Source organism: Poecilia reticulata, linkage group LG3 (genome assembly GCF_000633615.1).
Source record: "Poecilia reticulata strain Guanapo linkage group LG3, Guppy_female_1.0+MT, whole genome shotgun sequence".
NCBI classification, from domain to species: Eukaryota; Metazoa; Chordata; class Actinopteri; order Cyprinodontiformes; family Poeciliidae; genus Poecilia; species Poecilia reticulata.
Window position 1 is genome coordinate 25,491,789 of NC_024333.1, and position 17,369 is coordinate 25,509,157.

The window sequence follows — 17,369 nt, forward strand, 5'->3', positions numbered from 1 at the left end:
TTTTGGACTGTGGGAGGAAACTGGAGTACCCGGAGAACACCCACGCATGCACAGGGAGAACATGCAAACTCCATGCAGAAAGACCGGGGCCGGGAATCGAACCCAGAACCTTCTTGCTGCAAGGCAACAGCTGTACCAACTGCGCCACTGTGCAGCCAGTGTGGAAACTGCTAATAATTTTTTCTACTTCACAATTATGCAATTCACATAAAATCACAGTAAAATATGTTGATTTTTGTGTTTTGTGGTTTTAAACTGGCAAAATGGGAAGCATTCCAAAGGTCTGAATCCTTGCACTGTTTTGATAAAAGGGTTTTCACTCTCAGTCCTGGAGTTGTTGTATAAATAAGCTTGGTTGAGAACATACCCTCGGATCGATGACTAGGTATGTCTTGACATTGAGTTCATTGAGGTAGGGGTCTCTCAGGTGGCCGTTCCCCTCTTCAACTTCATAGGCCTTGTTCAGGTGCTTCAGCGTCGCCTCTGTGATATGGACACGCCTGAACAGATAAACACAAAACAAAGAAAATATGACATTTTTGGGTCACTTAGTTTTATTAATCCTCTTTTAAATCAGTACACAATGTTATACAGTCTAGAAATAAATCCTGGTCATGAATTTTATATATTAAAAAAACCCGCCAAATAGAAGGGCGTTGGTTAAGTCTCAGATTATGGGAAGGGGGAATCGCATGTGTATACCATATGTATATTATGTATGCATGCATCTAATATTTAGGTCAACATATCTGTATCACTCAGTGCAAATACAAATTAGATTAATATTTTTATTAAATAGGACATTGCACAAAACAAGTGAAAATGTTAAGAGCACATGCATTTAGAGTTTTGTTAAAAAAAAAAAATTATAAGAGGATAAAGACCACAAAACAATACTGTAATGCATAAATAGGAAAAATTTTCTATTTTCTTAATTTTTGTTTGGATTTGAAATGATACCCTATATAAAAGCATCTGCAGTTCTTTTTTAATGTGTTATAGTTCTTAGTGTAGGAAAAAACTGAAATCAATCAAAGTCTAAATTGACAGCTGAGACCTTAAAGACCAGATGCCAACACTCATATTACATAAATCCCTTATATATGTAATATAAGGCCTTTGTAATATTTCCTAATATTGGGAAATATTACATGTGTCCTAACATGTAATATAACGCAAGTATTAAAATAAGCCAGTGTTGGTTCCTTGAATATGAATAAATATCAGAGCCATTCAGCATATGTAGAGCTGAAAGTGTAGCTCCTTACCCTGGGAGGCCTCCCGACTCCATGTGATTGGCCAGCGTGACATCATGTGACCACACATCAAACTGCCACTTTCTGAGGCCGATCACACCGCAGAGCACGTTACCTGAGTGAACACCCACTCTCATGTTGATGTCTATTTCAGTGGCGTCCCGTACCTGCCTGGAGGAGATTTCAGTCAAATTAAAGGCTCCGTATGAACATAATATATGTGCATCTGTCCAATAAAGCAACGATAACAAAGCGGCATTGACGTCCCTTCTGTGACTATGTGCTGTCTGACTGACAAGATTATACATGTTAACTCACTGATGCATTACTTTCTTAAAATGTTCATGGGAACATGTTCAAACTATTTATGGTAAAATAATAAACGGCCTGTGCTTGTATAGCGCTTTATCATTAAAATTTGAAAATGTCCATGATTACAGTCTTAAATGTGCGGTAYGGCTACACAGACAATAATTCTCATGTAAATGCTAAAAAATTTGGCAGATAGGAGGTGATGGTTGATAGACTCACTTAATAGCTTCGCACATGTCCAGGCCCATTTTAACGCAGTTCTTAGCATGCATAGGCAGTGACACTGGCAGGCCTGACACACAGTAGTAGCAGTCTCCCAGGATCTTAATTCTCATGCATTCATTTTCCTGCAAACATTAAGAGAAATTCACTCCGAGACTGTTATGCAACCAGGCAACTAAAAAGGGAACAAAAGATGCATATAAACAGGACACTGCTCAGCTCAGTAATGTTCTGTGTMAAAAAAAAACAGATTTCTTTTCAGATCCTTCCTACTGTTCTGCAGGATGCACAGGTTTCTTTACGACGGTCTAAAACAGAAAATGCCCTGTCTCAAATTAAATTACTGTAATCATTAGATCACAGCAGCTAGAAGCTATAGTTTAAGGTTCAAGATAAAAGAAATTGTGGCTAAAAAAAAATTAAAAATTGCCATTTAATCTAAGAATTTAACTCTTACATGATTGTCTGTTTAGGTCTTAAAGGTTAAAATGTCATGTTTTAGCTCACCTTGGCAATTTGGTCAAATTTGCCAAACAGTTCATTGAGCATATGTACAAGCTCTTTAGGAGAACAGTCGCTGGCCAAACGAGTGAAGCCAACAATGTCTGCATACAGAATGCTGAAAAGGAAAAAAAAAAGAGCATTGACAAATGTTTTTCAAACTCTAACTTTGCTCCATTTTAGTCCAGAAGTCTAGAAAAGTGATTATGTACAGCCTTCAACATTTTTATCATTTCTCACACTGAGAACACATTTTTTCTATTAGGCACAACAAATTTCTCAGCAACATAATGAAAATATACTCAATATTTATTGGGACCAACCAGATGGATGTGTCCTCACTATAGCAAATCTGGTATCTACAGAAGTGGCAAGAAAAAAATCCCACTTGCAGTTTAATCACAAGATCTCTGGGGAAGATAAACGTGGATAAGAATGTGCTTTCGTCAGAAGAGACCAAAATTAAGGGGTTTGCTCTACATGCAAAACTAAATGTGAGGTAGAAAACACCCAAAACCTTCTTTTCTTAATGTGAAACATAATCAACAAATGTGCATGTTAGAATTGCTCAGAATCATAAACTAGATCTAAAATGATGTTGACAGATGTTCTCCATCCAACCTGATTGTGAGCTATTTTACACCACGTTTTTTTTTTGTTTTTTTTTATTGTGAAGAAACTTTGAAAACAATGCACCACTTTCCTTCCAATCCATATAGGTGCTTTGTCATATTGATCTGTCCACAATAATCCCACTAGATGCTCTATTTTTGTCACATGAATTCCTTTTAAATTGGTTGAACATAGAAATTGACATCAATTTCTTTAAAGCTAACAATTAAATGTTTAATAAACTAGACAATGTAACCCACAATTACGGTTTTATTTTTCTTTCCTTCCCAGAACCGAGTCAAAAATGGAAGCCATTCTTTTAATCCCTATAATCAGTATGGCTTGTGACATGGAGTAAGTAGCTTTAGACACACAAAAAAAATCACCTGGCTCACTCTACCATTGACCCCCAGTGCACTTGATCAGTGATTCACTAAAAAGACTGACTGTCTCAGTGCTGAATCACACATTCAGCACAATGTCAGCTTCCTGTCAGCAAACCTCAGAGGGAAAGTGAAAATATTTTTGACCTTTCAAGAGATCCCAACACCACAAGGGAAACCAACTAGGAATTAATGTAACTGGCCTCTGTGGGATCGTAACAAACTCCCAAAACTGCAGCAGTTACTTTGCTCTTTACTTTAATTTGACTTCAGCATGCCATACATGAAAAAAAATATATAACAAAAGGATATTATTTCAGTATCAAAATTATACCACCAGCCCTAAATGCAATGTATTTTCTGCAATAATGCACAGTGTTGAGTATGTAGGGTGCTGAATGAACTAAACATGCAATAAGGCACGCCCCATGCGGTAGATGATTACAGGTACTCTTGAGTATGGTCTGACTCCAAATGACCCTGTGTTGAAATGCAGAGGCCCACAGATGCTGCACGGTCTTGAATTGTTCTACGGCTCGACTAAAAATGGCCAGGTGCTTTATGAGTCTGCCAACACAGCTAATCACAGCCCTGACCGAGGTAATTACAGGGAAAGAGTAAGGTGCGCAGTCTGTCAGTCAGCACCCTTTTACTGTATCCTTAGATGAACATAGAAGAAGAAAAGGTTGCTTTCTCAGGAAAACCATCATAATAATAAACTATGCTCACATTCTTTGTCTTTTTTAATGCCTGAAGTGCTTTTTTTTTTACTTCTATATTTTGTAAGACAGATGGAAAGGTGTTTTAACATACTTGAGCTTGTCCACACAAAAGCTGTGTTGGAACAAATTAACTGGTAAGCCATCGGTCAAAGCTCACTTTAGCTTGCCCTAATATCTGTCAGCACTTACTAAATTATGAAACCCTCAAACAGAAAAACCTGCATCTGGGTCAGTGCACCAAAAACACACTTACTTATCTCTAGTTTTATAAAAACTTGTTAGTATAAGTTCCTTTTGATGTGCTTCTTCTGGCTTTCGCACGCCACATACTTATAGGATTTATGAAAAGTATGCTTGCAAAAAGTTGCAATGCCTGGTCAGTAACATAAGAGTCTTTACTATTTAAAAATAAATTGTTGAACCAGGAAGTCAGACATTAAACTGACAGGGATGACAGTCAACATAAAACATTTAGTGTTTTGGTCATACCTGACATTCTCATGCCTCTTCACGTAAAGGCTATGAAAGTTGTTATCCTTCACAAGCCGCTGCTGCTCGACTTTATCCTTACAGTCTTGCAACCTCTCCATTATTGCCAGTTTCATCTTCATAGAGATATAAACGGGGAGCACAGACTGCAGCAGGTTCTCCTACAGACACACACACACACACACACACACACACACACACACACACACAGGTTATCTGTTAAATAACTGTAATCAACGCAAGTCTATAAATTATCCCTATTTTTGACTGCCGTGTTCAGATGAAAGGTCCAGCCCAAAAAGGAGGAAATTTAAACCTACTTCTGTCACACTTTTTCGTTCCAGATCTCTTTCCAATAATATTTTTGGACACCACTCTCTGTATGGAGCTAGCTTCTTTAGCAATGACCTTTTGTGTCCCAACCAGGGAGTTAATAAATGTCTCCTGGACACGTGTGAAGTCAGCAGTTTTATCTATAGTGGTCTTACAATTCTACTTTTCTGTGAAGTTGAAACTTTTGGTTGCCTTTATTGACAGTAGTCAGATAGGAAGATATGCAGCAAAGTCCCAAGATCAGGAAACAAACCCTGGATTGAGGGATATGCTCTCCCTACACCAGCACAGTTAGGAAACTAGCCATCTTACATTTATTACATAAATCCTTAATTTTACAAGCACGAGTTGTAACACTGGAACTCCTTTTGGCAGCTTTTTGTTTTGTTTTATATAAACTGGTTGATAATCCAATAAATCAAGTCTCTTCAGATAATGAGTTTTCCCAAAAGCAAAAACATAAAACAGTATATGAGTCTGTAAAAATTAATACTAGGGTCATGTTTCTACAGTGGCCAAAGGCCAGAGCAGTTTTCACAGTTCATTCGCTTAATTGACATAGAATTTAGAGAGGCAACTTTTCATGAAATGAGTAATCTCTTCTTATGGCACCAGGAGGGCAGAGGGCTGCATGCTCTGACTATATGAGATGAGCCCAGGCTTGTGCAATTTATTCACAAAATCTTTTCACATGAGCAATGACTGTGAAGACATTTCAAACATTTGGCATCAATTGTAGTGAATGTGAGAGAATGAACCTCACATTCTTCTGATGCACTATGCTGCTGGACAATTAAAATTTAGTTTCAAAGGAACCAGACTTTGCTGTAATCTTAAAAAGCTAGAAATAGTTCTTAAGACACGTTTCTGGCAGTTTTTCAAACTGTCTGCTTTTTCCCCTCATCTGACTTTCCAATATTTGTACCTAAACATGCCAGCACAGTGAGTAGTTTGGAAGGAAGCAGGAAGTTGGACTTAGAAAACTACAATTTACAACTAGATTATCAGTATATGGGAAACCTGTGTCTGCAGAAAGTGAAAAAATGCTAATATCTAACACAGGACCTGGTGATGGGTCATCCTTCATTTGATCCTCTACTACAAAACTACAGCTAACCGATCAAGTTTTTAAAACTAAAACCAAGGAAATGTTTCTTTTCAATAGGCTTAGTGAAAAAACCACGAAGGTCCAAATTGAAATATTTTCTTTCCAGCATTTTCAGTTACGTAAAGGCATAACTCTGATTTATCCACTGAGCTTAGGGGCCTTTTAAATGTCTGAATGAGCCATCATGCATCAGAGTTGAAAGGAATAATAAACAAAAACACATTTCTTAGAAAAAGTAGGAAATGGTCATGTACAGGACTCAAACTGAGTAAGTGCACAAAAAAGGACTTAACACTTCAGAAAACCAGGGAGAAATGCTCACTATTTGGAACACTTTCAATAAAGTCGGGCTCTTTGGAAGCAAATAATTATTTTTAATTTACCATTAATTAGCTTCCATAAACTCACCTGGTAAAGTAAGCGCTTCATATTAAGTGAATCTTCTAGGTAGATTTCTTCAAAACAGTTTTACTTTTTTTTTCTTACCAGGGATTTAGATTATATAAAGACAGATTTTGCACTTTTTGTAATTATTCATCAATGTTTTCATATTCTTTTTTAATTTCACGATTAATGATTATTGCCTGTAAACACTTCAATAAATTACCTAGATATTCAAGGAGACTAAAGGCTAATTTAAGACATTAAAGGGTGACGTAACTTGACAGGGATTTGCTTGTGCCAATAAAACCACAGCAAAGTCAACATGAGAACCATTATGGCCTCTTGCTTAGAAATGAATTACTGATTGGTTATTTTCATAATTTCTCAACAGCCCTGGTTTTGGTTCTGTAAGATATTCATTCCATGCAAAATCAAAGGTTTTGCCGTATACCCACAGAGCTGCTGCAGTGATGTGACCCAGTACATCTCTTTTAGAAAAGAATACAACACAGTTGAATAATTGTTTCTTATATAAGCAAAACTTTCAAGGGCTTTTGAAACATTGCACTGGTATTCTCATGAAATGCCGTCTACTTCCTGGACAAAATGCAGCTATTCAGCCAAGTCTGCAACATAACATGAAAAGCTCTCGGAAGGTCAAGCTTTTCGTTTCCACTAACCTGTTGTCTCTTTTCTATCTCAAGCTTTACCCGCATGCTTAGGCACATCAGAGTATCCTGGAAGGTCTGCCTTAGCGTTTTTTCCATCAGAACCTTGTGAAAGGCTCCGACTCCACAGCCGCACAGAAACACCACAGCATTGGACACCAACTGCAGAGAGACACAGTAGCGCATGGGGTAACAGTTTTAGTGCACGATTTACATACACAAACCACGCATGTCATATTTAGTTTTTAAATTCGTCCTCTATCAATTATTTAGAGTAGCAAAATGCTGCTTATGTGTATTTGAATGTGCATCTCCGTAAATCAGAATGTCATTGAACAGTTCATTTATATCAGAATACCAATTTAGAAAGTGAAACTCATGTTATAAATATTCATTAAACAGAGTGGAAAAAATATATATTTTGTAATTTTGTTGAATACAGTTAATAGCTCAAGAAAATACAAAATACATTATCTTATATAATTAGGATATTAGGTGAGAACTAAGAAACAGTCTTTTACAAGCTCTAGTGATAGAGCAGGCCAAGAGAAGCTACAGCCAAGTGTATTCATGGAAAGTTGAGTGGAAGGGAAAAAGTCTGTCTGAAAAAGGAGCCAGTTATGAATGCAGCCTTGATAGGATTGTACTTCATTGAACAGCAAATGTGCTTCACCAATGGGTAGAAACTATGATGTCTTGTCAAAAGAAAGATGAGACATCGTAGGAGTTCTTAACAAATCAGCAGTGCCACAGGCTGATTTCCCCCACATAGTTTTTAATGTAAAAGGAATGCTAAACAAGTATTGGGAGCATAGACTGAAGAGTATATCGAGGCCCTTTTCAGTAGGCCGACATTTTTGTTTTAAGATTTTTTGATTTCACTGAATGTGATATTTAAAATTTCTGGAAAAACGTAATTGTTGGGTTTCCATTCCAGGAAAAAACATTTGAAATCTATGATTTTGTTTTAAATGAACTACTAAAATAAATCAAATKAATTGTTCCAAATTACTGAAGTGCATCTTTGTAGATCAGAGCAATAATGTTAACTTTGCAAATCTCCAAAATTGGTTCTGCATGTTTGACTTGGTCGTGAGAATCTTATATTGCCATAATGACCCTTTTAGCAATTTATAATTGCAGACAGATATGTTAGCTGTGTTTGAATATTTTAAAAGYTGCAGAATATCTCTTGTCCAGTTGTTTTTACCTGCTTAGCAAGGTCATCTTTTGCGATGTCGCCACCTATTAACGCCAGTGTGAGGATCATAATGTGAGACAGTGAGGTGATGACGCTCAGCACCACAGCGTGCCACAGCTGGAATGGCAGCATGGTATACACTGTGAAGATGATGAAGAGGAAGAAAGGCACCTAAAAACAACAAGAAGAAACTTTTATACATCAGAAAATGTATATTTCAGCTTGATCACATGTGCAGGAATTGTAGCTGCTGATGACAACAATCCAAACTTTAGTCTCTGAACCCTGGTGAAAAGTAAGGTACCTGGTCCCAAGGAAGGATGACAGCCTTACTGAAGATGAAGGCGTATCCCATGATTAGATGTGTGGCCCAGATAACCACGCCCAGCAAGAACCTCATTTGTTGTGAGAAAAGCTCTGTGCACACCAGTATTAATACAATCACGAACACACACAAGCTGGTGCCCACCACACTCACAAAGGCACGATGCTCCTCTGTTTTCTGCAGTAATAACAGGGAGAGAAAAACAAAAAAAATGTGTTACACCATACCAATCAAATAGCTATATTATGTTTAGTTCCTTAAATGTAGATCTATAGACAGGTTTTCTGTGATTGACCTTTCAAATGTAGTTAAACTTGCTAAACAAGGAGCCCATTTTATATTGTGACTATTTCTTGTTGGTGAGGTAAAGTACAGTACGTTCACTGCCAAAACATGAAACCATCTCTATTATTTTTTGTCTTGTTTCTAGAGTAAATATATTAGTACATTTGAAATAAGACAAAGCTAACATAGAGGTAACTTTTCAGAAAGATATAGGAGCTTATTCTAAGTACATAWAATAATAATATTGATTTTAAAAAGTATTAGTTTCCTGGACAGACTATTTCACTAACAACATGGGAAAATTATCTTATTATAAGTTGAATAATCTGCCACTGGAACATTTTAACTAATATATCAAGGAAGAATGGACCTAAAACAAGACCCTATGTCTTGCTGAAAAGTTACTTGTAAGTTTGATTTGTCTTTGAAGTGCACTAAGATATTTACTCTAAAAACTAGACCAAAAATACTTGGTAAGATTGTGTGTTTCTGCAGAGTTCTTTCAGGCAGCTCTCTTACTAGAATATGCTAAACTCAAACTTTTTCACATTACAACAAACTTCAGTGTAGGTTTTTTTTTCTTTTTTGTATTTTACATGACAGACCAACAAATGTGCTGACTTCTACCTCCAGCGGTCATTAGGCAAGAGGCAGGGWATACCCTGGACAGGTCAGCATTAAAGCGAGGGTTAGGTGAAGAGAACATCTGCTGATGAATGACTTCTGAATGCAAATGCATCCATGGAAACATTAAGTGTTTCTCCGCCTGAYATGAAAATGTCTCGGTGTGACTGAAWGCTAAGGTGGGAGTTGAAATGTGAACAGGAGAGAAAGCAAGGGGTTAAATAAGCGCTCTGCAGAGACAAACGCAGATAGTCAGTGTTAATAGATCTCCGAGAGGAGAAGGCCATCCCTGCATTGTATGTTGAGCCTGCTGGTTACCATGGCAGCACTGGAAAAGGACAGTTCTTAACTAAACCCCTTCAGCTCTCTGTGTCTTAATGAAAACCTTTCTTGCCAGAGAAAGAGAAATAATTTTTCTTTTACCAGGAAAATGAAAGAAACTCACAGGAATGCATAAAATTCTGTTGTGCAAAAAAAAAAAGCAGAAAAAAGCCATTGCAGTTTTTCCTTCAACATTTTAGTTTCATGTGTTRTTTTTACAGCAACAAGGCAGATAAAAATTATATCTAATTCTAYAAACGYATGGGATGAAAAACCRGATAACTGGATAGCACAAACGGTGATTAAAACCAGATCTCAATCAAGCTAAAATCTGAAAACGAGGGCTCAAAATGTACCAACTGATTAGTTTTTCTCCTCAACAAAGCTCCGTCGGTTCATATCCATGACCAAAACCAGTTTATGGCCATTGACTTTCTACTACTGGCTGCCTACTCTTTTGTATTCAACTTTTACAAGCTCCACTCCAACATTTCTTTCCCAACTTCTCTGTTCCCTTGGAAACAAATACACTGTCTAACTCATGTGGACACAAGAGAGGCATTTTAGCTGAAAAAAAAAGTAGCTGCTGAAAAACAGAAGGAAAGCTGACTGATCAAATGTCAGGGGATGGACCAAGGACCAAGTGAGTCTCCGGTGTGTGAATGAATATATATATATGCTGCCTAAATGTCTTAATAGGATGAAAAAGACAACGAGGCAGAAGGCCAGAAAACTCTGATGGAGTTTGTGTTTGAGCAGGAGAGAAAATCACAGCATGTTTATGTGCACGTGTGCAGTGTAAACATGAGGGATGGAGCTATTGTGTGGGACTGAAACAAGAGAAAAAGGGAGTGTGCCACACAGCCTGCAGCAAGACAATAGTAGGAAGGTTAGGTTCATTTTTTTCCTACACAGGAAAGTAATATAATCTATGCTGACAGAAGATGTCAGTTTAGTACGATGGGCTGGACTCACTAAACTGCTACTTGCTTCGTGCCAAAATCAACAGTACGTTCAGACCAGCAGAAGCCAGGAGCATAATTGCCATCTGAACACACTGACAGCAAAATGCTTTAAGTTTTAAATTTCTGTAGTTTTTATGACTCTGGTTTTGACAGCTGGCTCAAGTAGAGCAACATCTGCGAAGGCAGATACATTTCAACATCATGTTGTCTTTTCAAGCTACTCTTGAGTTGTCCACTTCTACAACCAAACAACAGAACTGAAATATAAATGTTTCAATGCTGCTCTCCCTTCCTTCCAGTTACATAACACATGTCTCATTCACGTCACTCACTCACTGCTGAAGAAAAGCTATGATGCATTTATAAGCATGTGTACATATAAAAGCAATAAATTGTGTCCATAAACTAAAAACAGTATTGAAATAAATACAGTACCTTGCAGAAGAATGCAGCCCCTTTAACTTTTCAAAATTTTTATTACATCGCAACTACAAACTTCAATAAATYTTTTGACATTAGACAGTATTTGGTAGATCAACATAAGTAAACAATTCCTTAATATCGATTTTAAGAAAGGAGTAGTTCTACTGGCAGATTGTTTTCACCGATAACATTGGAAAATGTTTTGCTATAAGTTCCACGTAAGCCATAAAAACTCACATACATTTCTTCCACCGGTTTGCTGCAGTCCCTTGATGACTTGGGTCTGTTTATTCCTGTTTTTATTTAAATTATGTAAGGCACTTTGAAATGCCTTGCCGCTGAAATGTGCTATCCAAATAAAATTTGATTGATTGATTGATTGATTGATTGATTGATTGATTGATTGATTGATTGATTGATTGATTGATTGATTGATTGATTGATTGATTGATTGATTGATTGATTGATTGATTGATTGATTGATTGATTGGGCTAAACTGCGAACTTACGGTTTTCTTTCAACAATGGATTTATTCTTGCTACTTTCAAAAAGAGCCAGGTTTGTGGAGCGTATGACTAATAACAGTCCTGTCAACATGTTATCCCATATGAACTGTTGGTCTCTGCAGCTCCTTTAGAGTTACCACGGGCCCTGTAACTACCATGGTAAAAATCAGTCAGGTTCCGAATAGTCTTTGCAGGGTTTTGTACGGATCGCTATAGCCGTGTTAACCAAGAATGTAGTGTACTCCCTATTGTGTGCAACGAGGAGTGGGAGTCTTAAGTGTGCAGAAAACCTTCATAGGTAAAATGCAGAATAGCCTATTCAGTTTAAATCATACTTGTCATACAAAACAGCACGAAGACACAAATAAAACCTGGTAACTAGATAATCTCATTCACTAGATTTGTAGTATTGGTTCTGTTCCTGGTTTTAACATATTTCATTTTTTCAGTGCAATATGTAATTATCGGCATTCTGTATGTGTCCTTTTGGTTGTTTCCATTTCATGTGTACACATAATCCACTTACCAGAAAACCCAAATACAAGGAGGACAACAAGATTCATCCTGAAACTTTTAGATTATGAACCAAGAACCTAGGTTTACCATTTTGTGCTTTCCAAATTGTATTTCAGGCTTTGCAGAATATTTCAAACATTTGTATCCAACTATCACTTACTTTGCTAGCTAATGCTAAGTTTTAGTGTCTTCAGAAAAGTCTGGTTTGTCTGTTTAACTTGTTTCCGGCTTGTTCGTTTTATTTGACTTATTTGACTATATAGTCAAAGTTTCCAATTTAATAATAATAATAATAATGAGATTTTGTAAGCCAAACAGTCTGAATTTGTACTTAGTTAGAAGCATCAACAGAGCATATGAGCCAACATGCAAATTCCTTCAAACTTCCACATTAACAACTTAAGCAGGCGCTTACTGATATATTTGTTTACTTAGCCATTTGAAATACTGAAAAAGGTGTAAAACTTGTTGACTTAGCCATGTAAAATATGGAATCCAAGAAAACTAAAGCACGCAAAACAGAACTAAACTAAAGTTATAGGAGGCCTCCTCTGTTCATTATGAATCATCCACTCATCCGTTATCTTTACTCACTTATGCTTGCAAGGTTTCTGTGGTGGGAATGGAGAGGCTATCTCTAGTAGTAATTGGGCGAGACGGGACAGATCACTAGTTCATTAGAAGGGACACACACAGGACAAACAGGCATGGAGAAGCACTTTCATACTTAAGGGGAATTTAGAGATTTAGAGTAACCGGTTAAGCTAATGCACCTAGAGAGAACCTGCACAATCACAATTAGAAAGACTGCATGCCGGGATCTTTTTGCTTCACAGTAACAAAGTATGACAGTGTAACACTCATCATTAAAAAACCTTCTCAAATTGTTTGAAAATGGGTTTTAAATACTTTAAATACTAAGAGTGAACAGCTTTTGGTCACCATATTAATCATAAATGTAAAACACACAAAAAAATCAGAGTAATAATTTCTCCAGTTAAGGTTAAAAGTACCATTTATGGCCAAACTTGGCCAGAAATGGCTTTTCATTACATTGTACACATAAAGTAATGAAAGAGTTTGATCTGGAGCAGCAAGCGTTGATAAAACCACTATGTTCCCAGAATTTAACAATTGATCACATCTGCTTACCAAGAAAAATCTACGGGCAAAATAAAAATAGAAAAAAAATATTTCTGGTATATAGTCAGTAATTCCCAAAATTGTCTGTTGAACACATACTACATAGAAACAGGGATAACTTTGATTTTTATTACTTAAAAATTAGCGTGATTTCTATACAGTTATGCAAACTCAACTGTCTTATATCCTGATTGAAAACTCACCAGTTGAAAGGCAAAGAATAGACTGAGGAAAACTCCACAGAAGAATATGGAGAGGCCCAGCAGAGCCAGTGGCTGATACTGGCTGATGCAGGAGAATCTGCGGTACAGTGCCTCATTTTTGAGCTCCTGGTTATTCAGCAGGTACTTTCCCTTGGCTGGCATGGCTAACACTTCCTGCAGAGGCAAAGCAGGTGTTAACAAGGAGCTGCAGGACGCAAAAGTGTGTGTCTCCACTACTTTCTTTGAGGAAGCACAACAAAAGTTTGCTATAAAAGGAAGCAAAAAAATAAATATAAAAAATTACCAACCTTTATTTGGCAAGAGCGTGGTGCTAGCTCATGACAATCAAGTAAAACTTGCGTCTTTCCTTTGTTGTGGCATCCTTATTGTTTTTGTTGTCTGTCACAGCTTTGTTGTAGCTCCCTCCAACACTTGTTCCCTCCGTTTCTATCCCTCGTTGTCGCTCTTCCCTGCTGCTAGTCTTTTTTTTTGTGTCTTTTATCCTCTATCTGGTGTTGGCAAGCAAGCCCGCCTCATCCTTTGCCAACTACTGTGCGTTGCTCCCGTCAGTGGGTTTGAGTAATAAAGCCCAGGGCTTGGAGACACAAAAGAGGAGGGAAGATTAAGCGAGAGGCGGGAGGAGGGTATGAAGGAAGAAGAGGGAAGAAAACAGGAGCTGACGAGGAGTGCAACAAAGGTCAGCAGAGCTCCGATGAGGATTAAGGATGTAACGGAGCAGATAGGTAGTCCTTACAGGCACCTGGAAGGAAAAGGCAATAAGAACAACAGCATTTTAAAAGATTAAATAGTTTCAGACTTGACACTTCAAAGTTATAGATCAATGTCTATAACATTGATCTATATGTGAAAATCTTTAACAAGATTTTCACATCTTGTTAAAATGTGAAAATGCAAAGAGGTGTTTTATGTAACCATTTAAATACTGTTTATTTGACTCTTCAGTAGTCTGGTTTAAGAACCACCCACAGTATAAAAACAGCTCTGGTCGGTTATTAGACATTATTTACGTTTCAGAGGCTCTGCTCCCATTCATTSTTTAGGAATGAATGTCTTCATTCCTAAAGAAAGTGTTTTAGATTTATTTGGTAATTTTGAATCAGAAAAAAAAAACAGACTTGGTCATAACGATCAACTTGCAGCCACTTTAGAGACAGTAGCTTCAAAATGGTCTTAGTTTCTGACCGTTTAGTAAGTAGAGGCAAAGAGTTGCATTTGAATCAGACACTGCAAAACCTATCAGACAAACAATAAGAGGAGAARACAGAAATAAACGGCAGAGACCAATTACAGCTCAAAACAAAACATCTCAGTAMMWKKTMCTGTTTCAAAATAAAAGCTYATTTCAATAGATTCTAATAATTAACTTACATAGCTGATTGTCTTAAGTTAATTCACTCTTGTATGGTGTTTGTTACTGTTCTTTAACCAAAACATTTTACAACAACTTGTTGTAAAACAAGTTGTTGTTCAAAAGAGACAAAAGAGAGTTCAAAAGAGACAAAAGAGAGTTTATTCTTTTAGATCGTAATAACCTGAAATATGTTATTCATCTCTTAATGAATTCACAGCTTCAACTTCATGAGCTTGTGAAAATCCAGACAAAACCATAAGGTATTCAAGTTAAGATATTTGCTCTACACCCCACAATCAACTCAAAATAAGCTCTATAAATGAAGTTGAGCTGACTTGAGAACATGAGCAATCAAGGATTTACAAATTTAAATAGMAAAACTACCCAAGTAAAGACTTTTGAATGAACACACTTTCTTTAAATTAATTCAGGTTGCAAAAGTAAATYCGTACTCATTTTAAAATGATTATTGTTTCCATGTTTTAACATACCAAGGTACAAATTATCRGGGAATATATGACTCAAGAGGACAGCTGTGAGAGTGAAATATAAATATCCGGACTGCTCAGGGAAGGAAAAAGCTTATTCATACCTTAACTACGCACAGGCAACAATAAAGCAACCCCTTATCTCTGTTTGTGGAAGGGTTTTACCTCATCTCTGCCACAACGGTCAGCAGACACAGTCATGACTTCATCCACAAATAGGCCAGCTGCTTTGGAGTCATTTACCTAACAATACACAGTTGTGGAGTTACCACTTAAACGGTCACTCAAAATATTTTAATTTGCACTCAGCTGAACTAACAAGACTAACCAACAAACCCACATGTGTGGCTGCTTTGTGAGATGCATGAATCTCACTGAACTGGATGTAGCTTGTGAAKTTAGACAAACTATCTATTGTCAATATCACAAACTGGAAAAATGACATCAATTTGACTACCAGGCCATAAGTTAAAGTAAGCAGAAGTATGAGCTGTGTCTAAACAATTGCCAACGGAATATTTAGGACCACAAACAATGACAAATTTTATTAGAGCTCGGTTTCACAGACCAAGACAAGGAGTGAATTATTATGAAGTGTACGGAAAATTACTTATACCTTTTTTTTTTTTACAAATAAAAAACTGAAAAGTGTGAGTTTATATTCAGTCCCTTGTCTTTTAGCTTCAGATAATATCCAGTACAACCAACTTTAAAAATTCATCTTACACAGTTGGACTTAGTAAAGTCCAACTGTGCAACTTAATTCCAGTATAAATTCAGCTATTCCATGTAGCCCCCAGAGGTTTTGTTGGAAACATTATTGAATAAACAGCATGTAGGTACTTTATTAATCCTTTCAGGGAAATTGTATTACAACAGTATCACCAAAGAAAGAGCACATTAAGTAACTTTGGAGCGGCTGCAGAGATGCACAGCAGTTTACACGCAGCACAAACATGTAGAAACTGGTGTAGATTTTCAAGTTTGACAGGACATGCCAATCCTAAGTAGTTAAGTAGGAGGAAACTGGACTTTATTGTTTTTTGCCTCTCATTCAAAAAGCTTCTTCAGTTCAAAAATGGTTTGGGAGTAGCAGGAAATAATCTGAGAACAGTTAGACTTTTTGAGTCGTTAAAGTGTCTACAGCATTTTCTCTTGTCCTTCAGTGGACTGAGTTGGATGCTTTGACATAAGTTAAGTTGGGAWATCCACATGTTTGAAGAGCAGAGTTCTGGTGACAGTCTATGTTCTGTTCAGTAGATTCAAAAACAAGGTACTGGTCCTTGTGTGTGGGTTTTTTACAGACTTCAGTGGCAAGGCTTCAATCTCTTGCAATTTGTACCAGRCAGCATTTAGTAAAGGTTTCCTTTTCTTTGACTTGGATTTTGACCCAGGTGTCATTCACAAACCAGCTTAGTTTCCTTGATCAGCATTGACAAGGAAGCTGACCAGAGCTGATGGGAAGAAAACCTATTTGAGGCGGTTAAAAACAAGGAATACAGAAATTCAACCCTAAACCTACAGCCAGAGCCACCACAGAATGGTTTAAGTCAAAACATATACAGTATGTGCTAGAATAATTTAGACTTACATCTAATTTAGAATCTGTTACAAAAGACGCTCTCCATCCAGTCTAAGTGACCTCGGATTGAAGAATGGGGAATCGTTTTATTCTCATTATGTTGGAAGAGACACATCCTGTAATCGCAGTCAACATTGGTTCTAAATAACACTGACTTGAATACATATTTAATATAGAGAGTCCAAATTAAATAAGCCAAAGTCTTTGGAAAAACGTTCAATGAGTAATAATACTTTCATAAAGCTCTGCTGCATACGTCAAGTTTTAATGGTAATAGAGTAAATAATGACCATATTTTCCGCAATATAAGGCGCACCGGATTATAAGGCGCAATTAATGGCCTATTTTAAAACTTTTTTCATATATAAGGCGCATAGAATGGACGCTACAGTTACGGTTGCTACCCGTCCCGTATTGAACCTAT

At 37.0% G+C, this 17,369-nt stretch overlaps 1 protein-coding gene across 4 annotated transcripts in view; it reads right to left on the reverse strand.

Moving 5' to 3' along the window:
• Positions 1–17,369, reverse strand: part of adcy7 (adenylate cyclase 7) — a 43,445-nt gene that overhangs the window by 17,899 nt on the left and 8,177 nt on the right. For all 4 annotated transcript variants that reach the window (XM_008405550.1, XM_008405549.1, XM_008405547.1 and 1 more), the window contains exons 2-11: positions 13,812–14,263; positions 13,504–13,677; positions 8,496–8,693; positions 8,201–8,362; positions 7,003–7,152; positions 4,498–4,658; positions 2,298–2,409; positions 1,788–1,915; positions 1,269–1,427; positions 368–500 (exon numbers count right to left, since the gene is read on the reverse strand). In XM_008405550.1, the coding sequence (XP_008403772.1) occupies positions 368–500; positions 1,269–1,427; positions 1,788–1,915; positions 2,298–2,409; positions 4,498–4,658; positions 7,003–7,152; positions 8,201–8,362; positions 8,496–8,693; positions 13,504–13,665 (1,365 nt within the window). In that variant the 5' untranslated portion in view covers positions 13,666–13,677; positions 13,812–14,263. The remainder of the gene's footprint in view (positions 1–367; positions 501–1,268; positions 1,428–1,787; positions 1,916–2,297; positions 2,410–4,497; positions 4,659–7,002; positions 7,153–8,200; positions 8,363–8,495; positions 8,694–13,503; positions 13,678–13,811; positions 14,264–17,369) is intronic.